Source organism: Schistosoma haematobium, chromosome 7 (genome assembly GCF_000699445.3).
Source record: "Schistosoma haematobium chromosome 7, whole genome shotgun sequence".
In the NCBI taxonomy this organism is placed as follows: domain Eukaryota; kingdom Metazoa; phylum Platyhelminthes; class Trematoda; order Strigeidida; family Schistosomatidae; genus Schistosoma; species Schistosoma haematobium.
Genome location: NC_067202.1, coordinates 5,093,361 through 5,109,249, shown reverse-complemented (window position 1 = coordinate 5,109,249; position 15,889 = coordinate 5,093,361). Strand labels below are relative to the sequence as shown.

Sequence of the window (15,889 nt, the reverse complement as noted above, 5' to 3'; positions counted from 1 at the left end):
TTTAGCCCTATGCAACTATATCTCATTTGAGTTTATTGTTTATTAACACTAATGTGACTTTGGGATTTCAGAATGAGTAACCAAGATAAGCAAGTTTCTTGTTCACTGAACCAAAAATTACATTAATTATGCAATGACTACAGTACGACCGGGGATTGTAATATAATTGTTAAAAATAAAATCATATTTCGCCCAGATCATTGAGTCATCCTTCCATTGTATATGATGAGTCAAACGTATATCATTTTAATCAGAAAGGGGTCTTATGGATATTATAGCAATTTACTAGTTGAATTCATGAGTCAGTTGAAGCTAGACCACCATAGAAGACCTGGAAGCACTGAACGTGTTGCAGTTAGACGTTAACACCGTTGGATGCCGGCTCAGTGGTCTAGTGGTTAAGAGCTCGTGTGCGCACTGCTGAGTCCAATACTGGGATGAAACAGCCGCCCAATCAACTCATGAATTCAATTATTAAATTATATCATTTGACAAGAAACTAGTGAGGCTATAATTTGTAGACAACCTATGAGCGACCTTGAGTACCCGCCTAATAATTAGGACTAAATGAAAGTTATAAAAGAGTGTAAGGAATTAGAATTATGATTTGCAGTTGATGGGTATGGATTAGATTTAGTGTTTTATATCGCGAACTGACATCGGCTAAAATGCCAGAACATTATTTAGCCAAAAGGATGAGTGGATTTCGCGCCAAAATCCAAGACCTGTTATATTATATCTGATTGGTTCGTTTATATAGTCTCGTCAAATTTTTTTAGAATATTGTGAGCCTTTGAAAAACTCAAGAAACTTCGTCCAATTAGAGTATAATAGAAGCCTCCGAGAGTCCGAGAAAAACGATGGATCATTTGATATATTCTAATTGTATTAATCGAAGACCGAATATGTTTACAGGAAGTTTCTAAAACACCTGTCGTTTGTCTTTTTTTGTACCTAAACTAACATTCGAAGTAAAGCTTACACTCACACCTTCTGCCTTCCCTCTTATGTTCAGCGTCGCACTTTAGGGGATTAGATAGTATGATTAGAAAGTTATCGCCAAGCGATCAAGTATCAGATATATCAATGACAATAAAACTTAGCAATTAATTATGTATTATCTAAACTATTTCTAGTTAGATTATGATTTCAAACAAAAACAAGTCCACAGCAAGCAATCGTGGTATTAAAAGAAAACTAACGAATGTTGGTTGTTCAAATGTAATAAACAGTTACACCTTCCTGACGAGTATTAACTAGCATAAAACCTAGGTCGAAACAAGGTTTTTCCTGCCGGTTTAACATTATCAACACACTGCAAGCAATATAGTGTCATCTGAACTAATGACCATATTACCAAGTGATCGGCAGAACTAGATCACGACCCAGGGGATTTACATTTTTACTGTATAATTAACAGATAACTGTATAATCGTATTACTATACTTAACCTATCGCAAGCTCTCAGTGGACCTATTAACTATCGTTATACATTTTACTATTACTTAAATATTGCTAATTAATTATGTACTGTTTGCTTCGCTCTCTATGACTTATGGCATGATTGTATCTAAACTATGAATTCTCATTTGGTTAGCTTTGCAGTCCGTGTACATAAGCCAGTAAGTGTTTGAGATTATTTTTGTGTGTTCCGACTGATTGAAATAAAATAATAGGTTGGCTGCTGACTTTTGGAACTAAACGCTGGATAAAGAGAAGTGCTTGAAGGTACGAGGGTAGCTTGCGTTAATTGTTCAAGGCTAAGAACGCTAGACTGTAGGCGGAATAGCAGACGTAGGTTAGGAAAACAATAGTCAGAATTTTGCGTCTTGAGATAAAACACCTCTAAATACGAAGAGGTTCGAACTCCGTCAGTAGTAGTGACCTGTCGCGAATAACGTAAAACTTAGTACAAAATGTATCAACCTAATTCATTAAGCTATACCAGAATAACGATGACAGTATATTTTAACTAGATAGGAGGTTCAAACCAATGGTGCACAAAAGGTGTATGAACCAATTATTGGTCACTGGCTATCATGGAACTGCATCTCCTAAAATTGCTCCACTATCTTGTGGATTAGACCTCTAGGTCAAAAGCTCGGAGTGTGACCCCCTAAGGAAACTACCTGCCTCGGTTTAGGCACCCGGACAATATCCCAACCCTCATACAAATCGAATGCTTTGTGTGGCGCATATATAAACATGTTTTGTGCCTCCTTGTACCAATATTCATATCAGAAGGGATTTTGTGGAGATTTTTAGAAATTTCAATTGTTGAAATCATGAGTCAATTGAAGCTAGACCATCATGAAAAACCTGGAAGCACTGGACGGCCGTTTCGTCCTAGTATGGGACTCCGCAACAGTGCATATCCACGATCCCGCCTCCCGTGAGATTCGAACCCAGAACCTATCAGTCACGCGCGTGATTGCTTAACGATTAGACCACTGAGCCGCCATCCAACGGTGTTAATATCTAACTTCAACCAATCCACGAAATTGCACCATCGTACACCATTGTCTTCAATGAGCTGATATCTCATAACAGACCTGGTTGAACTACACTGGTCACGGCTTCTCACTAGAACTACAGGAAATGCCTCTTGAAGTCAGTCACTAGTGAGCAGATGAGGAGTCCCATACTAGGAAGAAAAAACGGCCATCCAGTACTTCCAGATTTTCCATCGTGGTCTAGCTTCAATTGACTCATAATTTCAACAATTGCAATATTGATATGTTTAAATAGATAAACACTAGAACACATATTAGTCTTAAACAAATGACCAGATATTGATTGATTAATTAAAAACTATCATTAAACTAAACAGAATAGTGAACGGCATAAAAATTGTACATAATTCTTTCATAACAATAGTCATAATATTATTTAACAAAGATGCATAATATCACTTCGAAAAGTAATTACCTCACACATTTGTTTCAATTTCAATCTACACACCTAATATATGTAGATGCATGATTATCAATATTATTATTAGTGGTGATAGTAGTAGTAGTAGTGCTAGTAGTAGTAGACATGGAACGTACGACGATACAAGTATATGGATACATGACGTAAGATTATAATTTTTTTGTTTGCCATTAAAATAACTGACATACAACAGAATGAATTCAGAGAGTTTGAAAGGGTGAATGCGTACAATATAGTTACATTTCAATAAATATATATTTAGTGACTTGTAAAGAATAAAAGAATCAAACAAGAGAAGACAACTATTCAAACTATGCAAAATATGAATGGTATTAAAGACAATTGGAAGAGAAAAGAAAGAAATTTTTTTCTTTTTTCTTCTTCGAAAAAAGTACGTGTGTGTGTGTGGTTGTGAATTCTTTGCTTCATTATGAAAAAAAAACATTGTCATGTAGAGAGTAAACTGTAAGGATAATGCAAAACGGATTACCTACAACTTAATGTAAGCATTTTTGTTGTCAAGAGGCAATGAATGAAATAAGAATACATGCGAGCACGCATACATACATACATACACTTACATAGACATAAGCAAAGTGAATAAAGGCTATTTAAAACTGGGATGATAGTGTTTCTTTCTTTTTCTGTAATGAAATAATGATGAAATAAGCAGGAATATAAGAAAGGCAACAAAGACATGTGATTTGATGTGGTTGTGTGTGTGTGTGTGTTTGTGTATGCAATACTTCATCAAAGGATTGAATATACACAGAACCTAGATATACTGGTAAGTAAAATAATTTTGTCTATGAAAAAGGACAATTAAGGCAATTCGTTCATGTAGAGAATAAGTCAAAGAGTATTTTATATATTAATATTTAGTAAGCAAATATAAGTTTAATCATACACACAGAGTAGTGAAACACATACACACATATATATATATATGTATATATACATACTATTACTGTACATATCTACAAGACAATAGTAATTACATAATATAATAATGTCATAGTAATGAATGAACTGATGATTAGTGATTAAGTAGCCATGTCGTGTGGCCAGTAAATGTTTACTTGGTTAATTTGATAGGAAAGAGAGAGACAGAGAGAGGTTATAGAACAAAATAGTCTGTGATAACCGGCAAAAGAAAACACAATACATGTAATTGAAGTACATATATGGAACCAATAAAAAATACAATGAATCAATAATATACATGCATAATTAGTCTAGAATAATAAAAATGAAGAAAAAGAAAATATGGGTTAAATTAACGTAAATAAAATTAAGTTATGGTAACTTTTAATACTACTATTAGTAGTAGAGATAGGTAGTATATAGAGATGTGATAATGTTTACGGTAGGAGACAAGGTAAAATACATACAACACGTGCATATATAATACAAATGCATGAAATAAACTTGAAAAGATGATACAGTTGGGGAAAAAAAGTAAATAATACCCGTACAATATGATGCAAATAAGATGGTTAAGATAAAAGGAAGTGTTGATTTTGACTAATACTACTAATTATACTACTAACAGTAGTAGTAGTAGTATTGCTACAGTACTCATACTCATACTAGTACATCCTATTCAGAGTGTTTGTATATGGGTGAAATTCCTTTTGAATGGGAAAAAGAAATGGTGTATAAATCAACTTGAATAATTAAGGAGAAAAAACAATCACATAGATTTCAAAAAAAAAGTATTCAGAAAAAGCGGGCAACCTTTTAACGTTAAAACAAACAAATTGATGGATTGCTAAACATAGATGAGATTGCGAATAGAAACAATATAATGATAAAATAATTGTAATACGCGATCGGTTTATGTGTTTTTCTACTTAAAACACACACATGAGATGATCGAAGGCAGAGAAGAGAGAGAGAAAGAGATCAAGCCAATAAGCTAGCCACGCGTATACGCCGACTATTCCACAATAATCGAGAAAGATTAGAACGAAACACAGAGTAATAAGTGTAAACTTTCTTACATAACTTATTCACATATAACATATAAACAAATATGGTGACAATTACACTTATATATGTGCATATATCACGTAACTGATTGATAATGATATAGACAGAGATTGAATTGTCTAAAGGATAAACATTAAAAAAGCGTATCAAGCGGGAGGAGAGAGAGAAAAAAACAAGCAAACAAACAAACATACAAACAAAAAATGCTGGTTTAACGAATCAACGTACAGGAACAACAGTGAATATAAACGACAGCACATTATGATACAGAATAAATTCGAACGATAATCATACTAATCAATGATTGGAAAAGCAATATGGTGTAGATCGATCATTTATGATTGTGTATTATAATACAGAAGCTGTTATTTTCGACAGGAAAACTAATGAAGAAGCAGAATCGTTAGTAATAGGTCTAAAAAGAAGTGAATTTATGCTTGACCTTCGCGATAATGACCGTCATAATACACGCTTCCATGATTAGCATTATTGATATTATTATTGACACCACCAGGTGACATCAAGACATTGTGCTGTGGTGGTTGCGGTTGTCCACCGCCTCCCGCAGCAGCTGGTGTCGGCGGAAGACCAATACCCCGTGGAATACCATATTCCGAATAGTCACGTATACGAGGTGGTGGACCGACTAATAAACCGGTAGTACCAGAACCAGATGGGTGATAAACTCCGGAACTGCCACCAGTAGCAGCACCGACCCCACTGCCACCGCCAATGTGACGCGAAAGGGAATCTGGATTAAAATGATGATGTTGTTGATAAGTCATTGAATTGTGTCGACTATGATCTGAGCTATTCATCTGGGCAGCGAATGCCATAGCTGCTACAGCCGGGGGAGGTGGTGGCGGCGGAGGTTGATTAGGAGGTGGTAATTGACCCAGTACGGATGGAGCACGTTGAGGTGAATCTAAAAACCAGTGAACACAGAAATTAAATTCATATACATACATTTATGTACATAAGACGGGAGCTATAATAAGTCATAAATATTGCACATAGCTAGAGTTCTGATAATAGCGCGTTGACCAAAATAAACGAGCGAAAAATTACGGTGGTAGTAGTAACCAAATTTGAACCAAAGGTAACTGTAGAAATAAAACTTTCGAAATTTTGGTTAACAGGACGTAAGTGCTAATGAAAAGCCGGTTTTAACCCTGAACAAATCGCACAACTAATTTAAAAGGATGCGTGATATAACGTAAAGTTTGCAATATTTTCCCTCTCTCACGTATATTACGATCATACGTTAATAAGACTAATCGTGTTATATCAGAAACAGGATTCTTAACCCAAAGATCGAGTATCAGGTTAAAACTAGATAATACTTTATTCAATACAATTACCAGCAATCACACACAGTGAGTCCAGAATAGAAATCAATGATAAGAAGGATAATCACATATTTAATAGTCCATAGACTGTGACTGTTTGTTCACACTCAACGACCAATCTTACTTTACTTTCACTACTTTACATCAATCTGATCCCCTTAGTTGTAGAAGTGTACTGTTGAACAGTTGCATACTACGACAGAACTATCCAGCATGCTTTTTTTTTATTAAAATGATTCATTTCTCAATAGCTTCTGTCAATAATTCACAGGTTGGTGTGAGGAGTTATCAAACAACAGTAAAGTATACTATCGATCGACATTGACTATTCTTAATCACTTTTTAACAACTCTAAACGTGGCTGATCATTAAAATGAGAGAATCCGTTTTCTCTAAAAGCAGAAAAAAAACTCTTTACACTTAAAGAACACCATAATAGTCGTTTAACTTACCATAACGAATATATCTTGACATTGGTGATGGTTCCATCGATCCATTTGGATGTGGATAAGAATGATGACCAGGTGGCATGTTAGATTGACCATTCATCATTGGATCTGTATCGGAATACGGTCCAGGAGATAGAGTATGTTGTCGTTTCTGTACTACACCTATATCCTATACAGATAATGTAAAAAAAAGAGAGGAAGAAGGTTCGTAATTACATTTCCAATCGACATAATGTTGAAATTTTCATGTAGTGAGTGGACTGAAACACTAAACTAATATATGTCAAACAAGTATATTTAATTAATTAGAGAATATGATGGTAAAAACTATGAGAGATACATTCATTTGATGAGTTCAAAGTGAGAAGAACCAGTAATCCTTGATTCCAAAGCTAGCCACACACCAAATATATCGAAGTAATTAGTACAGGATTAATTTAAATCGATAGAGACTGATCAACCTGGAAATCGAAAACAGGAAAATACAAACTTTTTTCTTCATACTCAGTGCACAAGCTGATTTGGTTATCTGAACTCTGTAACTTAATAGATAACGCAGTGATATTTACAGTGAAAGGTGCCGGGTTCGAATGTCAATGATGTAAAGGTTTATATGCAGCTGATAAGTCTAGGACAATGACGAAACATACATCTAACCTTAATAAAAGCTTGTGACAAATCTTGCTCTCTCTTTTTGTCAAATGTTCGTAATCATCATAGTTTCGAAAGGCTGTATAATTATTATGTTCAACAGATCATTGTCGTTAACACCACCTGTCATACATATTTAACAGAAACTCTTCTTCACGAGTTTTAAACAAAAAAAGTAATCATCATGACAGAGAGAGATAGGAAAACAGTTTAATGACTTTTTCTTTACCATTTGTGAACCACGAACTGATTGAGCTTGGTTTTGTAAACGGTCCATCATCACCATCCCACCGCCGCCACAAGTAGCGGGATCATCGACACCAACATTTCTTGATGTGTCCGACATATCTGCGGGTTGTTGTGACAATGACTGGGATTGTTGTTGTTGTGACTGTTTACGTCTCCTTCGACGATGATGGCGATGACTACCACCACCGGCGACTGGACTACCGCCGGTACCAGGTTCTGTAGTCGTGCCTACTGCCGCCGTCGCTGTTGTGCCATCACCCCCGTCATTCATATCAGCTGTTTGAATACTAGAGTCCACGTAACCGGGACCATTTTCACATTGATTTAGCTTATTTTTAGAAAAGGAAAAATAATTAGATTAGTTTAAATAAGACACAGAAGGAATGAGTAAATCAAGTTGTGTGGTTGATGGTGGGTGATCAGGAGGAAATTCTGATACACTAGGGATTTCGTGTTACGTGCCACCGTGTAGTAATAAGCTGTCACCTATCATCTTCGAGTAACAGGTGTTTCCTAGCTCTTACAGTGTTGTCCTTCCATGGAAACAGAAGAATATCTATAATACCGATTTATTTACAGTTATTGTCAGTCAGGTATACAATGCAGATTCATAATAAAGCATTATAATGTAGTGGAAATAACTAAAACACATATAAGCATAGACACATTAAAATCTACATGATTGAAATTCAGTGAAATTAATACTGAACATCATGAAGAAATTCTAATGAACAATAATCACTAAATAAACCCACTTGATTTTCTTCAGGCAATGGATTTAAATGTTGGTGTGGACCAGGTTGATTCATATCTTGTTGGCTAAAATATGAATAGACCGATTCGCCGTCAGTATGATTGAAATTATGATGCCTAAATAAAAGTAAGAAAAACAGAGAAAAGTAATCATATTGACTGGATGATAAAGCACAGATAAAAATCGTATGATTTGTTTGTGAATCTCAGAGTAATATGGGTGGTAATAGTAGAAATTATTAGGTAAAGGAAAAAGAAGAAAGCGGATATAAGGAGATTTTTAAACACAGGAACACAAAGAGTGAATACAACTCAACCAGTACAAAACGATTCTCAGATATGTCACACAAAATATATAATCATTCATTCAGATTATCACAACGACCAATACCAACACATACAATCACATAGTCTACACCTACATCTACGACTACTCACATCCATCAGTCTGATACTCATCAACTTCAAACACTGACACGTCATGTATTCTTTTCACCCTACTCAACCTTGTTACGACCCACGCCCACACTAGACAACATCGTCAATCGAAACTGTCACTCGTTCGGCATATATAACCTAACACATATTCCAGCAATCTCACTTGATCAACATTCAACACATCATCCATCGATTCGTCACGTTTGTCTACTACTCTGTGTCTAACCTCCTCATTACTCAATCCATCATAACAACGAACACACACACATGTATATACATCAACGAGATTTCCAACACATCAATCATCGAATACTAGGATGGCTTAAAAATACCCCCTGTTTTGCATTGTAATCTTTCACATGAACAGAGTAGAACGGGATGAACTGATGTTCAGTAAACTCGTCTTCTCACTACTAGACGGATATATCATCGTCTATGTCACAGATGACTCAACTAGACAAACGACAAATCAGTTTTCTCAATCCATGGGTCAACATTTCGTCAGACACCAAATCATTAGAGCTGGTCAAACATTACAGATGAATGAAGTGGTCGATAGACTCGACTACTTCACTTCCTATCATTAACTCAGGTGCTGACACAGACCAATTCTGAAGTGATATTTTGTACTTCGAGGTAGAGAATCATATCACAAACATCCTTGAATTGTTGCTTAAAGCGGTCACAAGATTTTGTCGACATCTATCTACCCCAAGCACAGAACTATATCACCCTACATACTCAAAAGTTCAAGTGAATCGCCTGATAAGAGAAAATCATTTGTATTTATTTATTTACTCATCAATCCAAATTTGAATGATGAGATGAAATTGACGATAACGACAACGATAACAACGACAGTGGATACAACTTACATATGTCCCATAGAATCGAAATGCGACTGAGGCTGTGGACTAAAATAACCTGGATACATTTGAGCATGTTGCATTTGTTGTTGCATATAAAATGCCTGTTGTTGATTTGATTGATATACACCACCGCCACCTTGATGATGTTGTTGTTGAGATTGAGGAGTACTCATTCCATTAGGGTACATATGTAATGCCTGCTGACTGCCACGATAATAAACAGCATTCATTGGTACACCATTAATACCGCTACCAATTGATGGGTCAGTCATCATGGAAGCAGTTAATGGACCTCCACCACGTTGGACTAATGTCCCTATAATTTATTATAAATTGTAAAGGTGATTATTTACGCAGGAAATAAACATATATGAATGGAAAAAAAACAAAGTGAATAGACTCTTATAAACAGAGATGGATAGTGGGATTCGGGATGCACAATTCTTCTTAATCGAAAATCGTCAGCTGGATGTACCTGCATCCCAAAGTTGATGTCCAATCCGGGACTCGAAACCAGGACCATTCGCTTCAAATGCCATTTGGTTAACCGGAGTGAATATAAAATCCTGGATGCAGACAAATACATCTGACAAGTCTCAAATAAGATGAAATGAGCGTCACGGATCCCACTACTAGCCATAATCCATCTCTGCTTATGTTTGTGACTTAATGACATTATCGAGGCAATCATTACAAGACGCACATATACCAAATAGACAGATCAATTTCAGACCAAAACAACAATGGGAAGGTTTGGACAACCAATATAAGTGAACTGAACAGACAGTTATTTCTTCTAGAATGAGACTCCTAATCAACACAATGCCTACACTCACGTCACCTCGTAAATTTCTAAAGTAGGGTCTTCAGGTCTCATGAAGAACCCTTTAACCATTGTATAACCACTGAGTCAACAGATCCAATGGTAAAATTCATACTTTAGGTGGTGGTTGAAGGTATTCAACAGGAGACCCTGGACCTGGGTTTCGTGTTAATTGGCATTCGTTAGCAAGGTGTACCTGTAATCTTGAGGGAATTGATGCTCCCTGTCACATTCGATCCCGTGTCACCCAGCTTCACAGTCCGAGACGTTACTACTGGGGTGTCCGGGCCGCGACCGACCTCCTGTACGACCGAGATGTGATCACAATTGATTGATCACTGGGTGGTGATCAATGTCATATGTGTCAAGTCCTACTTAATGAAGATCGAATGCTATCGACTATACTTTATTCAATGTGATGACAACTGTCTCAGTGCGAATACGTCTGAGCTCTAATACCCAAGACTACTACTACTCATTAAGATTTCAAGAACATCATAAAGGTGTTCACTAGTCTATTTAAAGGTTTCTTTTATTCAGATTTATTTAATTTTTACGTTGTATTTGTCACATACAGATCATAGTTGAAGTATCATTAAAAACTAGAGAACACCTCAACTGAGATTAGTTTGTGAAAAATACACCCTAACCAGTTTCATCGATCTCCATAAAACACCTATTTGACCAAATAAATCCAATACAAATAGTTGATAGAATAGAAAGATATAAATGAACACAAACATTAAAATGACAAATTATGTAATAACACTTACAAAACAGAAGAAAAATAATAATAAATCAACCAACCAATGAATCGATCATTAATCTTAGATGATCTAAATGATATTTTAAACTATCCTAAACAATAGCTCTACTATTCATTGTGTATTATTACAATATCCGAACAGAAATATATACATTCATTCATAGATGATTTGAATCATTTCAGATAGGTGTGTGTTTCCATTTTAAAAATGTTATGTGTGTTTATATAAATAGACAAGAAGAAAGTGAAGATGTTATCATGATGAATAGTAACAAAAAAAACGGAGTTTTTTTAAAAAATCTTTTTAGACAAAGGAAAGTTAGATACCGTCTAAAAAGAGTGATATTTTCACAATTTACAAGTAATTATTATTATGATTATTATGCAAATACATACTTAACTAGCTGATAATTAACAATAACATAAACACTTTAACTGAGTTTCGTATATTTCCCGTATTGAAAGATTTCAGTGGACCTATCAACAATTATGCTACATTTGATTATAGCCCCTAAATGCCCTAGTACGGCCAAGAGTGAGGAGAGTCCACTCTCTCTCTCTCAAAATATTCTCACATGGACACGTGTATATAGCTTCTGTCAGGGAAGTCCTACTCACTGCCTTCTCACACCACGAGTGTTGTTTACGAAATTGAGAGGACGAAAAGCGAATGTCCGGCGCTTTAACCGGTTTGGTGGACATGAAGAGTCCATTTAGGGGAGTTGGAAAACCCTCATTCCAAACCAATGGTACACATGGGCTCCAGTACCCTGAGGGAACAAATGGCGTATGAGCCCACGGTTGGTCACCGACTACCATCGGACTACATCTCCTTACCATGCCCCACTGCCCTGTAGATCAGACCTTTAGGTCGAAGGCTCCGGGTGTGGCCCCCTAAGAAAACCACCTGCTTCGGTTTGAGCACCCAGTCAGTATCACAGTCCTCACACAAATCAAATGAGATTTGTGTGGCGCATATGTATCGGGTACCCCCTTGTACCGGTATTTATGTGTTCACAAATAAATAATAATAATAATAATAATAGATAGTTATTGCTAATTCATTATGTACTATTTGCTTCGCTCGCTTATGGCATGATTACGTCTAAAGTATGATTTCTTGTTTGATGTGCTGCGGGGTCAGGTATATAAAGTATGCCATTGTATGGGTTTCGAGTAATAACTGAGCTGATTATGATAGAAAACTGATCTGCTTCCTATCCGTGTCTGCTGATTGGCTATTGCTGGGTTGGGAGGAGCTCGAGGATCAATAAGTGTTGAGGTCTTGAATGTTGTTCATTAATCGGTGTGTCGATTCGTGAGTTTGAAGTTGACTGGTCCTGTTGGTCATATAGATGAACTAATTGACAATCGGAATTTTGATTGGGAAATAATATTTCATATGATGTCTATTAGCGATACTTAAGCCATGACATTAAGTACAAACATAAGAAGTCCCAGTAACGATATCATCACATCACCATCAAATATTGGCACGTATTGATTGGACGTGTTGCAAAAGTGAGATCAGCTGACAATACTGAACACCATCATATTGAATTAATAAAGAGCCTAAACACTCAAAAGTATTCATTTTTTCCAGGTTCTTCGTCATCAAATCTTCGATAATCATTATGATTGATGAAAGGAGAGTAAAGTAAGTAGAAAGACAAAACGAGCTTCACAAATAAAGCTAGGCGTAACAGTAAAAATATATCATATCTTTGTGGTATGTTGGATCAACGCAGATTGCTGTCAGCCTTTAACGTTGACTACGACTAACTGACGTGAAAGTGGTGCGCAAAACAAAGATATTTTTAAAAACCCTCTACAAAATTATTCATTAATTCACTGAAGAAGAAAACATACCATAACCCGATCCATCCTGTAGTGCACCAGCATTGACCCCACCACTGCCAGTTGGAGGTTCACGTTTTAACGAAGCCCCACCACTAGGTGTCATTGAAGCAGGATAAAAATTTTGTTGTTGATTTAACACCATTTGACGATTTATGGTCCCATTATTACTCAATGGTGTTGGATACGGGGGTGGTAGACCTGATGATGGTTGTGGATGCTACATATAAACAAAATAATCACAACAGGACATTAAAATTGTATATATAATGATAGGCACAATATTTAGCGTACCAATCTCTCCAAAAAACTGATTGAATTTTGACGCTAACACCGTCGGATGCTAGCTTAACAGACTAGGGAGTAAGCTTTCGAACGTGAAACCGAAGATTCTGGGTTCGACTCCCGTGCGCATGGTTGTAGGTGTGTACTGACACTGAAGAGTCTCATACTAGGAAAAAATGGTGATCTAGTACTTTCAAGTTTCGAATGATGAGTCTAACTAAGAGGGGCTATGCAATTTCCTTATTCTCCAAATCTTGAGCTTTCATCTGGTCCATAAACTGTCACCATATCTTATTCTGTTCTCAAATTACTGTAACTTAATCATGTTCTTGGTATCATAATTTAATACTCTAAATGGGCTATTTTGTTACATACTGCATTTTCTTAATTGCCGTACGTTGTGGTTCAATTTAGACAAAAGTATAGTACAGGGATGAGTATAAAACAATCACAATGCATTTCCAACCAATCAGGGAACAGCTTTTATTCATGTGGATAGTTGATGAAAAAGAAAACAATGGTATATACATTATATACATCCACCGCTTAATTATTCCAATAAAATTTAAAAACTTTAATTTGAAATAAGTAATGACTGTGATGTTTGGCACAATTTGTATGCTTCTCCACATGTGTTCAGAATTATTATTTGATAGCAAAAATGTCTCTATCAGAAACAGCGGAACATGCATAATTACATTATTCGGCTAGTTATTCGAAAAGTAGAACCTGGTACATACGTACATAGGTTCAAGTTGTCGTACTCCATTAGCACAGCGTGATGAAATTATTAGACCGAATCCCACAGTAGAAGAGGTAATAGAAAAGTATAGGGTTGTGGAAATTATTATATATCATTTAAATCATGAACCGATTGATGATAGACTACCATTGAACGGCAGTTTCGTTTTGGCATAAAACTCCTCAGCAGCGAATATCCACGTCACCGAAAGCGGGAAACCGTCACTAATGAAGTCCAACTGTGTCGGGTCTGAAGCAGTTACTCGCCGAAAACAATGGAACATGGTCGAGCAATATAGTGGATTGATCGAAGCTAGATATTAACACTGTTGGATGAGAACTCAGTGGTCTAGAGGTGAAGCGTTTGCGGGTTCGAGTCCCGTGTGTGGGGTCGTAAATACGCACTGTTAAACAGTCATATACCGGGACGAAACGGTAGTCCAATGCTTCCAGGTTCTCGATGGTGGTTTACCATTGGTCGGTTCATGTTTTCAATGCAATAAAAAAAAAGATTAGGCATCCATGATACAATTCGAGAAAATATAAATTATTGAAATTTAGGAAAATACATACATACATTTATTTATTACAATTATCTAAATATTACAGATATTCGTTGTTTATATAGAAAGAAATGAGAGCGCAATGGAAAAAACAGTCCCATTGATATATGTTCATACAACGGTACGAGACACAAAAAAAACCAATAATAAGATATTCAATTCAGGACAGTAATTAGAAGAAACGGTAGTTTGTTATCAAATGCATTATTACATAAACAAACTCTATAGGTATTATAAAATAACGTAAAGATATACAGATTTGGCGTCAGCGTTTGTAGATACATACACTCTTTTGAATGAGAACATAAACTAACAAATACACATATAGATGCATAGATCCATATATACAGCCCCAGCGCAAAAAAAAACGATCAGTGAGCTGTATATAAACAATTGCTACGTAGAAATCATAGAATTCAATGTGTCCCCCTCCCGTCACCTCACTCCTATTGATTTCATCATCTACAGACAAACACATAAACATACACTTTCGACTACATGTGCTTATTTAAAAAAAAACGGGCTTGAAGGGGGTGAGATCAGGCTCATAAACATTGTGTGGTGGTGTGGGGTTGAATAATAATTGACGGAATGATTATATAACTAGGAAAGTAGTTTATGTAAGTATAAATGGCTTTTTTTTAAAAAGTAAACATTTCTTTTATATACATCTAGATTGAATAACCGCTGTTGTAGATTCTATAGACAAATCTGTTGTTTCATCATGATCAATAATAGTTAAGGCTATTTAATTGCACATTTCTTAGACTGTAATCAAAAATATCCATCACGGTAAAGTATGCATACATGAACACATACACACAGTGTTTGGGATACATAACACATACATTGAATAAGAAGATGATTACAATTATAGTCAATAGTTTGGTAGTATTAGGCTTTCTGTGAAATTTATAGATTTAGTTGTATATCCTATTTTGTGCTGCATGTGATGAAATGAACTTATTGAATTGTTTCAGAATAAAAATAAAATATTACAGTTTTACATTATAAGCTTATTTAAGGTCAACTATTGGAAATCAGGAAACGTTGGACAGGTGTGTTCCGTCCTAGTGTAGCATTCCGCGATTCTATCAAGCATGAAAATGACAATCAGTAGGACTTACAGCTAGCGCTAAACCTTAAGACTAATGAGACAATGTCCAACGA

At 35.8% G+C, this 15,889-nt stretch overlaps 1 protein-coding gene across 2 annotated transcripts in view; it reads right to left on the bottom strand.

Annotated features, from left to right (window-relative positions):
* Positions 1-258: 258 nt before the first annotated feature.
* Positions 259-15,889, bottom strand: part of MS3_00009470 (uncharacterized protein) — an 81,906-nt gene continuing 66,275 nt past the window's right edge. For both annotated transcript variants that reach the window (XM_012936799.3, XM_051217849.1), the window contains 6 exons: positions 13,143-13,350; positions 9,691-10,000; positions 8,380-8,494; positions 7,605-7,952; positions 6,728-6,893; positions 259-5,851 (listed from right to left, as the gene is read on the bottom strand). In XM_012936799.3, the coding sequence (XP_012792253.1) occupies positions 5,358-5,851; positions 6,728-6,893; positions 7,605-7,952; positions 8,380-8,494; positions 9,691-10,000; positions 13,143-13,350 (1,641 nt within the window). In that variant the 3' untranslated portion in view covers positions 259-5,357. The remainder of the gene's footprint in view (positions 5,852-6,727; positions 6,894-7,604; positions 7,953-8,379; positions 8,495-9,690; positions 10,001-13,142; positions 13,351-15,889) is intronic.